Source organism: Callorhinchus milii, unplaced genomic scaffold (assembly GCF_018977255.1).
Source record: "Callorhinchus milii isolate IMCB2004 unplaced genomic scaffold, IMCB_Cmil_1.0 Scaffold4, whole genome shotgun sequence".
Lineage (NCBI taxonomy): Eukaryota > Metazoa > Chordata > Chondrichthyes > Chimaeriformes > Callorhinchidae > Callorhinchus > Callorhinchus milii.
The window spans coordinates 34,666,808-34,682,959 of NW_024704745.1; the positions used below are offsets into that span (position 1 = coordinate 34,666,808).

Here is a 16,152-nt window from a genome sequence, read left to right on the forward strand (position 1 = left end):
TTTACTTTACTTTATTCTGTGAAGCGCTTTGAGACGTCTCGATGAGGTGATAAGGCACTATATCACCAAATGCAAGGATTATTATTACTATTAAATGTCAACGCATTTTCTAGTTCAGCAGCATATTGTCAAATGCAGGACAATACACAAATAATATAGGGAAAAGAACAAGTTTGAAATGCTGGAACATTTAACCTGTAACTATACAACAATGGAGACAGAAACACATATGTTTTATTGAGGCAGGGCACATTCTGTCTGGATATTTTTTGCAAAGACTGACCCTGAATTTTTTTTTGCATATGGGATAAAGTCACTGCTGTGATATCATGATCAGTTGGATCATTTGGAGTGCATCAACTTCATCTTGCAGATACATGAAGGAAAATCACTTGCAGTTAAAGCTGGAACTAGAGCATGCAGAATTTTGGCCATTTGCTGTAAATAGCACCTCCTAATAGTAAATGTAAAATAATAATAATCCTTGCATTTGATATAGCGCTTTTCACATCTTCATTGATCTATAGCACCTCCATTCCAATGTTTACTTCCTAAGAGTTTTCAATTCCAGTTACTGGAACACATCACTATTTCCAGCTACAGTTACAAGCACACAAGCCAATATGCAATTTTTGGATACCTTATCTGAACCAAAGAGACTTAATAATAATCCTTGCATTTGATATAGCGCTTTTCACGTCGGGAGGACGTCCCAAAGCGCTTCACAGAACACACTGTAAAGTGAATTGACTGCATATTTGTGGGCAAACGCGGCAGCCAATTGTGCACAACAATGTCCCACAAACAGTCGTAGATTGAAAATGACCAATTTATTATTGTTTTGTTTTGGAGGGATTATTATTAGGCTCTGTGTGGAGTAAGGAAACTTCCCCAAGGTGTCGCCCTCCTGGAATTGAATTCAGGTCTCTCACTTGCAAAGCGAATGCTCTAACCACTGAGCTACAGGACTCCACAATTCAGTAACCTTACCCCAAAACATTCAGTGTCTGTGTTATGTTACAACTTTAAACATTCTCATTATATTGATTGAGCCTACATTGGCAATGAGAGGTGGACAGGTTTTCTGGCCTTAAAAACCATCCCCTTCCACCCCTATTTTTTTCACATTTTTATACAATATATCTTATAAAGTCACCTTCCTTCTAATGCCTTTCTATACAAAAAACATCCTTCTCCAGAAATGTTATACAGTAAAACTCAAGCAAATCTTAACTTTATAAATCATATAAATCACCTAAATCGTACATTCGCCCAAATCCCATTCTTTTTCAACAACAACAACATTTCATTTATAGAGCGCCTTTCACATCGGGAGGACGTCCCAAGGCGCTGGACAGTTGGGTCAGGACCCGAGCAAGGGGGAAATGGTCAGGGTGAGGAGGGAAGGGAGGGAGCGAGGAGGGGGTAGAGAGTCGAGAGGGGAGCTGAAGGCACGGTCAAAGAGAAAGGTCTTGAGACCGGCCTTGAAGGAGGAAAGGGAGGAAGCAAGGCGAAGGCACTAGGGGATGAGGATCTTGAATTCGATCCTCTGGGGGATGGGGAGCCAGTGGAGGTGAGCGAGGGTGGGAGTGATGTGGTCGCGAAGCCTGGTGCGGGACAGTACACGAGCTGCAGAGTTCTGGATGACCTGCAGCTTGTGAAGGGAGGTGGCGGGAAGGCCGGCGAGGAGAGAGTTCCCATAGTCCAGCCTTGAGGTGATAAAGGTGTGGACCAGGGTTTCAGCAGCGTGAGGGGAGAGGTAGTGCCGTAGTCTGGCGATGTTCCGGAGGTGATGGAAGGCGGTGCCAGTTGTGGCGCGGATATGAGGAAGAAAGGACAGCTCAGGGTCGAACAAAACCCCGAGGTTCCTGATGGCTTTGAGAGGTGGAGAGTGCAGCCTTGGATGCTGATGGTCTCAGCGCCTGAGGTGCGGAGGCGCTGACGTGAGCCAATCAGGAGGGCCTCAGTTTTGCACACGTTGAGCTGAAGAAAGTTGTCTCTCGTCCAGGACTCGATGTCGGACAGGCAGCTGTCAGGACATCGGTGGTCGTGGAGTTGAGGGTAGAGGAGGAAAGGTAGAGTTGGGTGTCATCCGAGGTTCCTGACTGGCTTTGAGAGGTGGAGCGTACAGCCTTGGATGCTGATGCTGTCGAAACCATATATTAAAGAGCTAACTTGTAACACTTGTAACACTGCTCCCCTGCGCTACATTGCTCCCACATATACCACTTGCATTGAATCATGGGAAATGATGCCCTAACCCATCAACCATGTGTTCTCACCGGACAGCTGCAACGCGAAACGTAGTCTTGAAAGTATAAAGAATCCGCAGAACAACTTCACGTCTCATAATTCAATACTTGGCAGTAAATGCACATATGCGACTACAAGTCAAGACACATTAAATCGCTGGAAATGTAGTCTCGACCCTTCACCTCATACGCACTTACCAGCTGCGGTGACGAACTACCGAGTCCACACTTACGAGCTACACTGAATTACGCATACGCAGTGTAGATTATTGGTTAAATCAGATTTTATACAATAGAGCTTGCCTGCAACTCGGAATTTGTGTAAGTCGATTTAATGTAATGACCTCGACTGATATGACTTATGTGAGTTTTACTGTATTAAACCATTAATAGGTCACCTGGAACGTATAAACAACACCACTCAGCAATCAAGATTTGTGGAGAAGTTATAAATCTAAGAAAGATCACAATGGAAGAGGACTCGGGGAGATTATTGAAGTATTTGAAAGCCTAAAAATGAACTGAACACTAATTGTGTGGTTAGTATTGTCAACAGCTACACAACAAAGGTCACAGAATCATTTAATGAACTGTACATTGAACCATTTCAATGCAATTACTTTCCAAAGAGTGTAGTAAATAGGTGCAATGGGTGGTGACTGAAGACTGAGTGGCAAATTCTAGAAGCCATTAAATATCTATGTCACAAATTAGTTGCGGTTTCTGACAGATTGAGAAATGCAGGAGGTCCTTCAATCTTTTCAGACAATGGTCTTTTCTATCCTGTGTATCCCTATGGTCCCCCTAAATTCAGCCCCTATCCTCTGGAAGTCTCCTTCTTTCTACCCTTTCTTTAAGTCCAGTCTAAAAGAACTACCTCTTCAATCACGCTTACAGTCACCTCCTCCTTCCCTCTTGTGAAGGGTCCTAACCAGTCTTTGTGAATTTCTCCAAGATGTTATCCTAGGGTTCTATATAAATGCAAGTTATTGTCAGAAAGGATCTCATTCCAGAATATTCCTGACAAGGACATATTTTTTTCAAAGATAATGAATATCACACTTTATTTAAACACTTTGTTGGGGGAAAGAAGTGTTATATGTAACACATCATCTACAATATTTGTTGGCTAAAAGAAAGAGATCTCGAACTTTAACCTTGGTATGATTGACATGATACAACAGTCAACCCTCTTGCCTATTAATTCTGCCTCTACAACTTTCTACGACAGAGTATTTCACACTTCACAACCCTTTGTATGAAGAAATGGACTAACATCAGTTCTAACTGAAGTAGTTTTAAGTCTATGTTTAAGTCTATGTGCCCTGAAACAGAACCCTTTACCAAACAAAAGAATCAACCACTACTAACCCATCACTTATTTTCATTATTTTAAATATCTCAATCAAATCATTCTTTAAGGTCCTCTGCTTTAAGGGATATACAAAGGGAGTTTTTCCCGGTGTCCTGGTCAACAATCCCCCAGAAAAAAAATGATTATTCACTCCATAGTTGTTTGTGGGACAACTCTGTGAGCAAATTGGCTGCCGCAGTCACCTACTAAATACCTAGGTGCTACACTTTACAGCAAATCCTATGAATAGCTTCAGACGTGAAAGAAGCTATGTATGGTTGATTAATTATGATTATATAATACCACTCTACTCAGCCTTTAATGATAACTGATCTTCTTCAGACCAGGTATCAATCTAATGAAACTGGTCACTCTCCAAGGCTAGTACACCCGTCCAAAGATTGTGTGCCTAAACTTACCACAGTACTCCAAATGAGGTACGACAACTCCGTACAACTTGACCAGCACCTCCTGAAATGCTGTACACTGTCTAGCGTTTTGGGACGTCCTCCCGACATGAAAGGTGCTATACAAATGTAATCTTGTTGTTGCTTTCATTTCTCAGACCTCTTGTTATAAAGGACAGCATTACATTTGCCTCACTGGCTACTTTCTGCATCAACAAACCATATTTTAATAAGCTATAGACTTGATCTATAGTCTTTGCTCATCTATCCCTCCTATTCTTCCCCCATTTAGAACATACTCCCAACTGGATCTTATCCTGAAGTAGGTAATCAGATACATCCAAGTAAGGAATGTGTGTGTATTGCATTCCAGACAAGGAAATTTCCTTGTGTAGGTGGCATGTATATGTGGAACCCTCAGTCTGGGTTGGATGCTCTTAAACCTGATAATCGTTTTCCATAAGTGTCAAAACACCTGGATGACCAAAATAAATTGATACATTATACACCTCCAAGGTTAAATCCAGAAATATCTTTCACAGGCAATACTCTGCACTCTGCTTTCAATGAAGGACAAGGCTAAGTGATGAAAGATGAGACTTGTTGTCAAACCTTGGGAACGTGGCAAGTATATTGTCTTCAACTCGGAAGTAAGCCACGTATACTTCAGATTATTCAAGTGCACAGACGTTGAAGGATCCTGTAATACCTTGAAAAATTCATGAGCAATCTAGTTTGGACATTTGTGACAGATATTAATAATAATACTTGCATTTCATATAGAGTCTAATCACATTGTTGAGACATCTCAAAAGCGCTTCGCAGAATATATAATAAAGTGAATTGACTATTTTGTGGGTGAAACGCAACAGCCAATTGTACACACCAGTGTCCTACAAACAGTCATTTGTTTGAGGGATCATTACCCCCGGAAAGAAATCTACCAATCGACCAACAATGAGGATACTACTTCCTGCCATGTAAACAGAGGCGTGTGGAGTAAGAAAACTTTCCTAAGGTTTCACCCTGCCCGGGAATCAAACCCTGGTCCTCTCGCTTGTGAGACGAGCACGTTAACCATTATGCTACAGGACTCCACATGTGGTGAAGGCCAGTGAGGCTGCTCAGAGTGGCATTGGCATGCATTAGAAGAGTTGAGTTGGTGCGAGTCTACATGCGTGTGGGCCTGCAGAATTTTTTTAAAAAATCAACTCATCTTTAAGCTTTTCATCTAGTCTTTGACCATGTACACTTTTCTCCACCTGTGCAATATTGCTCCTTCCCTTGCTCACCTCAAATGTATAAGAAAAAGCTTAGACACCTCCAGTCTTGATTTCTTCAATGGCCGTCCCTGTTGGCCTTCCTGGCTTCACTCTCCATAAGCAACAGCTTATCAAAAACTTTGCAACACATATCCTTTTCTGAAGCAGATTCCGCAAGCGCATCCCTCCAGAGAGGTGCTATAGAAATGTAATTTTGTATTGTATCCTCACCAGGCTACACAGACTTGTTCTTGTATTCAAACGTTTCCAGCCCGTTTTCTGCAGTCTCACTCCCTGCCCTCAGCTTCTGCTTTGCTAACTCAGACCTGCTGCCCACCCACTCATTGGCAGGATAGCTTTCAGTCTGTCTGCCCTGCTTTCTGGAATTTTTTCCCATAATCTCCCCGTCTCATACCGTCCCTCCCATTATCACATTTCTTCTATAAACCTATCCTGAATGCATCTTTTGTCACTTCCTTCTGACCCCTCCACCTACCACCCTGTCCAGGCTCCTTTCTATGAAGTGCTTTGGGAGAACTTATCGTACATGACAGGCATATAATCAAAGCTGACCATCCTCTTGGGGGTGTGTGCGGTAGTGGTGGTGGTGAGGGGTGGGAAGGTAAAGCAGGATACCCTTGGAGCTGAACTAGCTCTGAGGTGATTTGTTTGGCATCGGAATATCGGAATAGAGCCAACCCTTTGTCCCACTGTGACCACCTCGATTGTCCGCGTTCCGAGCCACGTGGCTCCGCAGGACTCCAGGGCACGGATGATATCTCCGGAATTTCCACGTGTCGGTGGGATGCATGTACTTCTCCGTTTGGCTTGGATACTCTTCAGCATGGTGCTGGATTTCGCATTGGGTCAGACCACAGCCGACCAAATAAAAAAAGAAAGTTGCTGCTGTTATCACAGATCGTTCTGTGATCCACGAGGCTATCGAGTGCTCCAAGAACAATGCGCACCAAATGAAAACGGCCAACAGGTCACAAGGCAAAAATCTCATTGTGCACTCCTTATAAAAATCCTAATCTTAAGTAAACATCCAGCATGCTGAGCCGTGCCCAGTACCGACCATCCACTTAGTGAGGGCTCAAACCCACACTTGTCGAATGTCAAAAGGCCAACTAGTGATTATTCACGAGGGGGTGGTCGGGGAGAGCAAGGTAAAAACAGGGTCTCCTTAGAGCTAAATTGGCTGGTGACATGTTAGGCAACGGACTGTCAGAATCGAGCCAACCCTCTGCGGCGGTCTCGGTAGTCCAGTTCCTGAGCCAGGTGGGTCCATAGTACTCCCGGGCACTCGCATGACACGGAACCTGCCTGATTCATCGGCAGCATTTGGAAAGCTAGTCATGTGAGCAGTGACTCTTCTCACTCAACTCTCGTTAACCCTGCAAGCCAAACCCTAGCAGATAGGGTGGTCCTAGCTGGACAAAAAGCAGGAAAGCCTGCCAGACAGTGCTTTCAATGGTAAGCTACGCAATTTTAGCTGCTTAGACTTCAGCAGTACCCTCAATACATACTCTGGGGTCCCAAGCCTTGGGTCTTGCCAACTTGCACTTAATACTCTCAGGAATTAGGTAAGCAGGAGAGAGAGAACGTATTCCATTCCAATAAACAGCTCTGGAATTTCCATGTGTAGGTGAGATGTGTGGAACTCAGTTTGGTTTTGATACTTTTTAAGCATGGTGATGGGTTGTGCATGTGTCAGACACCTGGCTGATAACAAAAAAGTCCAGCATCATATAACGATTAACAGTGGAAAGCCATCTTTTGTGTGGAGAGCAATCTTTTGAGTGGAGAGCAATCTTTTGCGTTCCTGTAGCTCAGTGGTTAGAGCATTTGCCTTGCAAGTGGGAGACCTGGGTTCGATTCCCGGCAGGGTGAAACCTTGGGCAAGTTTTCTTACTCCATATGCCTGACAATAATCACTCAAGAAAAAAAAAATGATAATAAATTGGGTCACTTCAATCCATGACTGTTTGTGGGACACCGCTGTGCGCAATTGGCTGCTGCTTTTCGCCCACAAATATACAGTCAATTCACTTTACAGTCTAATCTGTGAGGCACTTTCCAACATCTAGAAGACATGAAAAGCCCTATATCAAACACAAGGATTACTATTGTAACTATCCTGAGATAACATTTCTGGACTTCTGATCACTTTCTTGTATCCATGGGACTGGTGGAGCAGTATTATTGAGGCTGAGTCTGATCACTCGTTTCATGACATAAATCAGATACAGGTACAGTATTGGGAGATCTTTTGAGTGAATAGCATTAGCAATTACTCTGAACTTCATAATAAGAGCACATTGTGGAACATATGCAACAGTTGAAAAACTTATACTCGGCTCTCACTTACTGAAGAAGCGTGAAAGGGTTGTGACATGTATAGCTGAGCTCAGGGGGTGTTACCCCAGCACCTGACTGACCTCACAGCGGCAGCTGCTGTTCACCCACGGGGTGTGGCGGAGGAGGACGAGGTGGTGGAGGAGGAAGAGAGAAGCAACATCTCGCCATGACCCGCCGAGCAGCGGGAGGGTAAAAGTTTCAGCAGAAGCGGAGCCCCCAGAGGGCCCCGGGCCCCCCGACTGCCGCAGAGCGGCCTCCCTCGCCCCCCCTCCCCGGCTTACCTTCATACTGCAGGTCGATGAGGACCAGCAGGAACGGGAAGCACGAGAAGGCTTTGGTCAGACAAGCCCGTGGGGCGACCATTGCCGGCTGCAGGGCGGCTCCGCGGCGGCCGTTTGTCTCCCTCTGTCTCGCGGGGCACTCGGGAGCAAGTGGGGCGACGACGCCTGCGCGCGAGAGCTCGTCCGTCAGCTCGTGTGCTCGGCGGCGCGGCGCGGCGCGCGGGGGGGGGCGGGGCCGTTTGCGGCTTTCAGCGTCCACTTCGCTCCACGCCACACAGCCGGAACGAATCGATCGTGGTCTCCCGTGATTGGACGAGCGCACATTGCGGCCACACCTGCAGCGAGTCGACCGTCTCGCTCCTCATTGGTTGAGCTTGCCCGCCCCGCACTTCCGTCGGCACCGCGGCCTCCCCACCCCCGATTCTCTGCTCTGATTGGACGCCGAGCCACCACGTCCCGCCTCTGCTCGTCGCGGATTGGTCACTGAACACCAGCACCTCGCCGCTGGCCGTCGCGCCCAACGACGTGGAGCCCGGTCATTGGCTCAGCCAGCCTCGCCCCAGCCACTCAGCAGCGAGCAGCGCGCTCGGGAGGTTTGCCGACCAATCCCTCTTCACTCTTTTGACAGGGAGGGATTGGGATTTGCATTTGTTTTGCCTGTTGATCATGTGTGGCATATGATGAAATATTTTTCAGTGGAGATAACCTTTCAGGTAAATCCGTGAAATGCGTTGCCACATCCTGCTGGCACAGAAGTCACAGCATCAAATGGGAAGGGGGATACGTGTTTGAATGTGTGATGGAGGACATGCCCTGAAATAATAATAAATAATAATCCTTGCATTTGATATAGCGCTTTTCACGTCAGGAGGACGTCCCAAAGCGCTTCACAGAACACACTGTAAAGTGAATTGACTGTATATTTGTGGGCGAACGCAGCAGCCAATTGCGCACAGCAATGTCCCACAAACAGTCGTCGATTGAAGTGACCAATTTTTTTTAAGGAATTATTATCCCCGGAAAAGCGATCCACCAATCAACTATCAACCGGGTTCCTACTTATTGCTGTAAACAGAGGCATGTGAAGTAAGGAAACTTGCCCAACGTTTCGCCCTGCCAGGGATCGAACCCAGGTCGCATGCTCTAACCACTGAGCAACAGGATCCAAAATGGTTAAAACCTCGGAAATGCTGTGAGGGATAGTTATTGTGACAATCTGTGACATACTGCAAAACCACTTAAAAACATAAGCTGTACATTTGCACGGGGTCATTGCGAGGATCAATCTATTCTTGGTCCCCTCTGTCTCATATTCATGCTCCGTCTTGGTGATAACAACAGTATAATTACATTTGTATAGCTCCTTTCACATCGGGAGGATGTCCTAAGGCGCTGGACAATCAGTGTTTCGGACCTGAGCTGGGGGTCGGGATTAGAGAGGGTGGAGGCCATGGGGAGAAGGCGGAGGAACTGCGGGATAGAGTTCCAGAGAGGGGGCAGAGTGGCTGTAGGCCTGCCCGCCAATGGTGGGACAGGCAAGTGGGATGTGAAGCAGGCTGGAGCCTGCTGAGCAGAGGAAGCGGGCAGGTTGGTAAGGGCTTATGAGGTTACAGAGGTAGGGGGAGCCAGGCCATAGAGGATCAGGATTTCAAACTGTATCTTCTGTGTGATGGGAAGCCAGTGGAGTCAGGCGAGGATGGGGGTCATAGGGTCGCGGAGCCTGATGTGGGAGAGGACATGGCCTGCAGAGTTCTGGATCATTTGCAACCTATGGCCGAAAGGCAGGGAGTTTGCGTGGTCCAGCCTGGATGTTATGAATGCATGAATGAGGGTCTCGGCAGCCTGCGGTGAGACAGTGTCGGAGCAGGGGGATGTTGCAGAGGTGGGGGAAGGCAGAGGTGGGTCATGACACGGATGAGGGGTAGAAAAGATAATTGAAGGTCAAGCAAGACATCAAGGTTCCCGACTGGTTCAGTGAGGTGGAATGTGCATCCATGGATGGTAATACTATCAGTGCCTGAGGTGAGGAGGCGCTGACAGGTGACAATCAGGAGAGCCTCGGTTTTGTTGACGTTCAACTGAAGAAAGTTAGCTGTAATCCAGGACTCGATGTCTGTCAAACATTCTGTCAGGACAGCAGTGGTCCTGGAGTCAAGGGTGGAGGCAGAGAGATAGAGTTGAGTGTCATCCCCATATACGTTGAAGTTGTGGATGATATCACCAAGAGGGAGCATAGATATCGAAGAGGAGGGGACCAAGGACAAAGCCTGAGGAATGCCGCACGAGACGGTCCGGGGGCTAGAGGAGAAGCCATTTGTGAAGATGAAGTGGAGGCATGATAAAATAATCATCATAATCCTTGCACTTGATATGAAACCTTAACAAAGGCACGATAAGGCTGTACATCAAATGCCAGGTTTATTATTATTATTTTATTATAACTGCAGGTTCAACAGGAATCAGTTCAATGCTTCTCACCTCAGTGGTAAGTTTTAATGTTTCCATGGGCCTGGTTAAACCACATGGAGTCTCCCTCCTCAGAATTTGTTGAGGCCCCGGAGTCTCCTCGTGGAGTCCTGTAGCTCAGTGGTTAGAGCACTCGCTTTGCAAGCGAGAGACCTGAGTTCAATTCCAGGCAGAGGGCGAAACCTTGGGCAAGTTTCCTTAATAATAATAATAATAATCCCTCCAAAACCCAAAACAATAACAAATTGCACATTTTCAATCTACGACTGTTTGTGGGACACTTCTGTGCACAATTGGCTGCCGCGTTCGCCCACAAATATACAGTCAATTCACTTTACAGTGTGTTCTGTGAAGCGCTTTGGGACGTCCTCCCGACGTGAAAAGAGCTATATGAAATGCAAGGATTATTATTATTATTATGTATTACTTCGGAGTCTCCTCGGGTGGGTCGGGTGGCCAGAAACAGAAGTTTTAGCTCAAATTCAACCAACACTAGTCCAAAGTGGCCAAGTATTGCACGTTGCCTCCTGTGGGTAACAGAGTGGCCAATAATTTAGGTGGATGTTTGCGAAACTGTAGGAAAAGGTCGTGGGGAGTGGGGAGTGGGAGGGAGGGGTTCGTTTTGCAGGTTTAAATGAAAGATTTAATGAAATAGACACCCGCCCAAAGGCGTTTTTTTCACGCGCAAAAAAAGTGAACCTATCCCTCAGCCCAGGCCCAGCCCCGACCCGCCCGCCCGCCCGCACCGGACTCGTTGCCTGGTAACCGTCAAACAGGAAGTGACGGCGGCGCTGCCTGAGCGGCGGACAGTTTGAACCTCACAGGTGGGAGAGGCAGCGGCACAGACAGACAGACAGACAGACACTGCTCCCCCCTCCCCCTCCCCGCGTCCAGGTACCCCTACACCTCCCCCCCCACCCCCACCCCCACCCCGAGCTGGCGGGGGCGCAGCAATTATCCGCTACACCTACAGATAAGAGAGTGAGTGAGTGAGTGAGTAGGAGAGAATGGATATGAGTGGGTGTCACATTGTGTGAGAGAGTGGGGTGAGCCTGTGTGTGTGTGTGAGAGTGTCACATTGTGAGAGAAAGAGGTTAGTGTGTGTGTGTGTGTGAGAGAGAGAGAGAGAGAGAGAAGGGGGTGAGGGTGTGCATGAGAAAGTGAGAGTAGGGGGAGTGTGTGTGTGTGAGAGAGAGAGAGAGAGAAGGGGGTGAGGGTGTGCATGAGAAAGTGAGAGTAGGGGGAGTGTGTGTGTGTGAGAGAGAGAGAGAGAGAAGGGGGTGAGGGTGTGCATGAGAAAGTGAGAGTAGGGGGAGTGTGTGTGTGTGAGAGAGAGAGAGAGAGAGAGAGAGAGCCTTGTTGAGTCCTCCCTCAACCGTACTCCTCCTTGGTCTCCCCAGTTGCACCATCCATAAGATCCAACTCATCCAAACCCCTACCATCCCACACCGTATGTTCACCTGTACCAAACGCCACGCCATCACCCCAATCCTCTCTGCCTCCGAAAAGATTGATTTCAAGATGCTCTTTCTCTCATACACATGCCCTGGCACCTCCCTACCTCGCTGACCTGGCGCCATCTCCAACTGCTTTTTCTGCCCCTTTCACTCAGCTAATACAAGCCTATTGGACATCCCCTGACAACTCTGCACCACCTTCAATGACCATGCCTTCTGCTACTTTACCCATAACCTCTGGATATCCCTGCTTCTCACCCTCTTTATAATTGCAAATTATTGCTGTGTTAGTTGATGCATTGCTCAATATGTCAAAACAATGTGAAGCAGCAGTAAACAAAGCAAAGATGCTGCTGGGTTATACTAAATGTTTTCAGTCCCCAGTTATAATACTCAAGCTAAATTGTGCTCTGGTCAGGTTGCTGTTGGAGCACTGGGTACAGTTTTTGACATAAGGGAACAACAACACCTCAGGCCCTAGAAGCAGTGCAAAGGAGACCAAGAAACATAATCCCCAGTGCTAAAAGGAATAAGATATGAGCAGTGATTAGACAGGCTAGGATTCTTCGCAACCACAACAAATTTGTATAGGGTCTTTCACATTGGGAGGACGTCCAAGGCGCTGGACAATCAGTGTTTTGGACCCGAGTTGGGAATCAGGATCAGGGGGTAGGGGGGTAGGGGGTGAAGGAGGGTATCAGGAGGGTAGGGGGTGAAGGAGGGTGATCGAAGGTACGGTTGAAGAGGAGGGTATTGAGACGGGATCTTGAAGGAGGGAAGGGGTGAGGCAAAGGGACTGTGGGATGGAGTCCCAGAGGGTGGGCATAGAGTGTCTGAAGACCCACCCACCAATGGTGGGACGTGAGGCAGGGGACGTGAATCAGGCTGGAACCCACTGAACGGAGGGAGTGGGCATGTTGGTAGGGGTTTAGAAGGTCACAGAGGTACGGGGGAGCAAGGCCATGGAGGGCTTTGAAAGTGAGGACCAGGATCTTGAACTGTATCCTCTGTGTGTTGGGAAGCCAGTGAAGTCGGGCGAGGATGGGGGGTGATAGGGTCAAGGAGCCTGGTGTGGGAGACGACATGGGCTGCAGAGTTCTGGATAATATGCAGCCTATGGAGGGAGGAGTTGGGGAGGCTGACAAGCAGGGAGTTTGCATAATCATGTCTCGATGTTATGAATGCGTGTACGAGGGTTTCGGCGGCCTGCAGTGTGAGACAGTGGCGGAGCTGGACGATGGTGCGGAGGTGGGGGAAGGCAGAGTGGTCATGGCAGGAATGTGGGGTAGAAAGGATAGTTGAAGGTCAAACAAGATGCCAACGTTCCGGACTCCTGAATGCAGAATTGTTAGCTGGGACCTTACAGAGCTTTATAACATTTTTAATGGGATTGAGAAAGTCAACCTGGAACAGTATGTTCAGATGCATTGAGACAACAGGACAAATGGACATAGATTTAGGGTTGCAAAGAGTAATTTCAGGACATACATACACTAGAAATTATTTACACAAAGGGTAATTAACAGCTGGAATGGGTTATAAGGAAGAGTGGTTGAGACCCAAGGCATTGGATTCATTTGAAAAATGACTTTATGCTTAAAATGGAGGAGAGTAGGTTGGGTACTCTGGGAGGATGTGATCAAATACGCCAAAGGTTCATCCAAACTTCTTTTGTAATCTGAATATGCTTATTAGTATAATAATAGTAATCTTTGCACCATTTATGTTAGGAAGATATCACAAAGCACTTTATATGATTTACTGTAAAGCATAATAACTGTTTTATTGGTTAATGCAGCAGCTAATTTGTACATAGCAACATCCCACAAACAGCCATGACTGAAGAAAATGACCAATTTTGTCTGGATGATTATTTGCTAGGACATCGGAGAAGTTCCCTTCACTTTTCCGATAGTGCTATAGGAACTTTAACAAACACCTTAATCACAGTTTTAGTGTCTCCAAGAGATGGCACCACCAACAATTCAGTTTTCCCCAACTCTCAATTGGCATGTCAAGCCAGACTGAGTTCAGAATTCTGACATGATCCTTGAACTCACACCCTTCTGTTTCAGAGGCAAGATTGCTACCGATTGCACCAAATCCTTCCCAGAAGTAATATTTATTTTCTAATGTTGTCCAGACCCTGTAAGTACTGTTTATCATGAAATGAGAAAAAACGATAATGAGAGATTTTTAGCTAAAACAGCTGTAGGCTGAAATATCTTTACACAATATTTTCACAACTGGACTTATTATCAACTAAAATATTTTGATTCTGTCATTATAATTCTGTGTGTTTTTAATGTAACTTCATGGGTGTTTGTAACTGAGCAACCACCCAAACTGTAGTAATGTTAGTTTTGCACTTATATTTCATCATTTCAATTTATTTTTAAATTCCAATTGAAATGGATTATTTGAACTTGGCATTATTATTACTTAACAACATAACTAGTATTTATATAGCACCCTTCTCGCGGGGTAGCATCCTAGAGCACTTCACAGTGGTGGAGTCTGACAACTAGCCAGAAGGAGAGAGAGTGGGGAGGTGACCATCAGCATGGCCCAAAAGGAAGGTCTTTAGGCGGGATTTGAAGGTGGAAGGAAGGCAGAGGGATTGAGTGAGAGAGTTTCAGAGTTCCGCAGTACAGTGGCTGAAGGCACAGCCAACGATGGTGGAACGGAGGGCACAAGGAACAATTGGGAGGCCAGAGCCAGCCGAGCAGAACCAGTGGATGGTGGAGTGGGGGGGTAAGCAGGTCGGATAGGTAGGGAGGTGTGAGGGAACAGTGATTTGAAAACCGGTGAGAGGATCTTGAAATCGAATATAATAATTAAGCGTAGTAATTAGCTTGACGAGCCCTTCAAACCATTGAAAGCCTAACACCCAGTACATAATTCTGTGCATGTACTTTGTTGCGCCTGTGTAGAAATCTCATGAGCCTCCGCCAATGTCATTAGGAGCATAAAGTACAGTATAAATCAGCCTTCTTGCTCCATATTGCTCTACTGCTGAAAATGATACTGCTTTATTTCTAGCATTTTAATCGAGACATATGATAAGCTCTGAGGCATTTCAAACCATTAAATTTGCCCCTCGGAACTTGCTTTCAAATCATTTCTGATTGCAGTCGTTGATTATTTTAAAAATGAAGCATGGAAGCCACTTAAAGAAATAGAAAGGAGCTTGAATGCCCCACAGTATTACATTTAGAAAATTGTATATTCAGAGAAGTCTTGCCTTTCTTTAAGAAAATCACAAGAAATAAATGGTTGCTTTGTGATATTTTGCTGTATATGAAATAGACCTAACATGAATATTGATACAAAATGCTATAGGTTTCAATTCATCTGTGAAAAACCTCTGTCTCCCCTATCACATTTGTTCTACCTGTTTGTACAATGCCTCCAAATATTTAATAATAATAATAATAATCCTTGCATTTGATATAGCGCTTTTCACGTCTTCTAGACATCTCAAAGCACTTCACAGAATATACTGTAAAGTGAATTGACCTTATATTTGTGGGCGAATGTATGTGAGAGTCCAGTAGTAATTTTTTTCCACCTGTTTTGTACCTTCTCGGTCTTTCACACAGAAAAAGGAACTGTGTTTATTCCCTCAGTCAGCAGTCTGATTCTGCCGTGGGTGATTTTGCTTTTACTCAGCTGTATTGATTATCACACCTTTCCTCTCTGCTTATTAGATTTGCTCTGATGTATAGGTTAATTTTAATCTCTGCTGTTTTCTTTCTCTAGATTTTGGATGCTTATTTCCTCCAATGCGATGTTTTATTTATTTTGTAACTATTCTTTATGTCCGGATTGGATTTGAATCCATTTTTATTGATATAAGTGTATTTCTTCATTGCAGAGGTTTGTAGCTATTAGTGCAGTTTTGGTTACCATGACAACAAGAGGAACCTCCTGTCAGAATACAGAGCAGCACAAGGGAGAGGAGAACCAAATGAAATAACTGCAGCAGCAACAGATCCCTATAGTCTTGACCATTTCATCGCTAATCATCAGCAAAGAGGATTTACACAAAAGCATGGTAAGGAAATACAAATCACCAAGAAGCACAAAGTAGATATGAGGTAACCAAGTCACATTAGTGAATTGATGTTAATTTCTTTGTTAGTTTTAGCATTATTGCAGCTTTTGTTACAATTATTACCAATAAATAAACACATAACATATGTTTAATTACATTTGTATTTTTATTCGTTACAGAAAATTGATTATATATTTTTGGAAATGATGTGTGCTTTATTTTTAATGTGTCATTTCATAACCTCTCCGGTCCTTT

The 16,152-nt window shown here is 45.5% G+C and overlaps 1 protein-coding gene across 1 annotated transcript in view; it reads right to left on the reverse strand.

The window, feature by feature from the left end:
• dnajc3a (DnaJ (Hsp40) homolog, subfamily C, member 3a) overlaps nt 1-8,085 on the reverse strand; it is a 31,219-nt gene extending 23,134 nt beyond the window's left edge. The window contains exon 1 of the mRNA XM_007890781.2: nt 7,918-8,085. Coding sequence (XP_007888972.1) covers nt 7,918-7,999 — 82 coding nt within the window. The 5' untranslated portion in view covers nt 8,000-8,085. The remainder of the gene's footprint in view (nt 1-7,917) is intronic.
• Nucleotides 8,086-16,152: the final 8,067 nt, after the last annotated feature.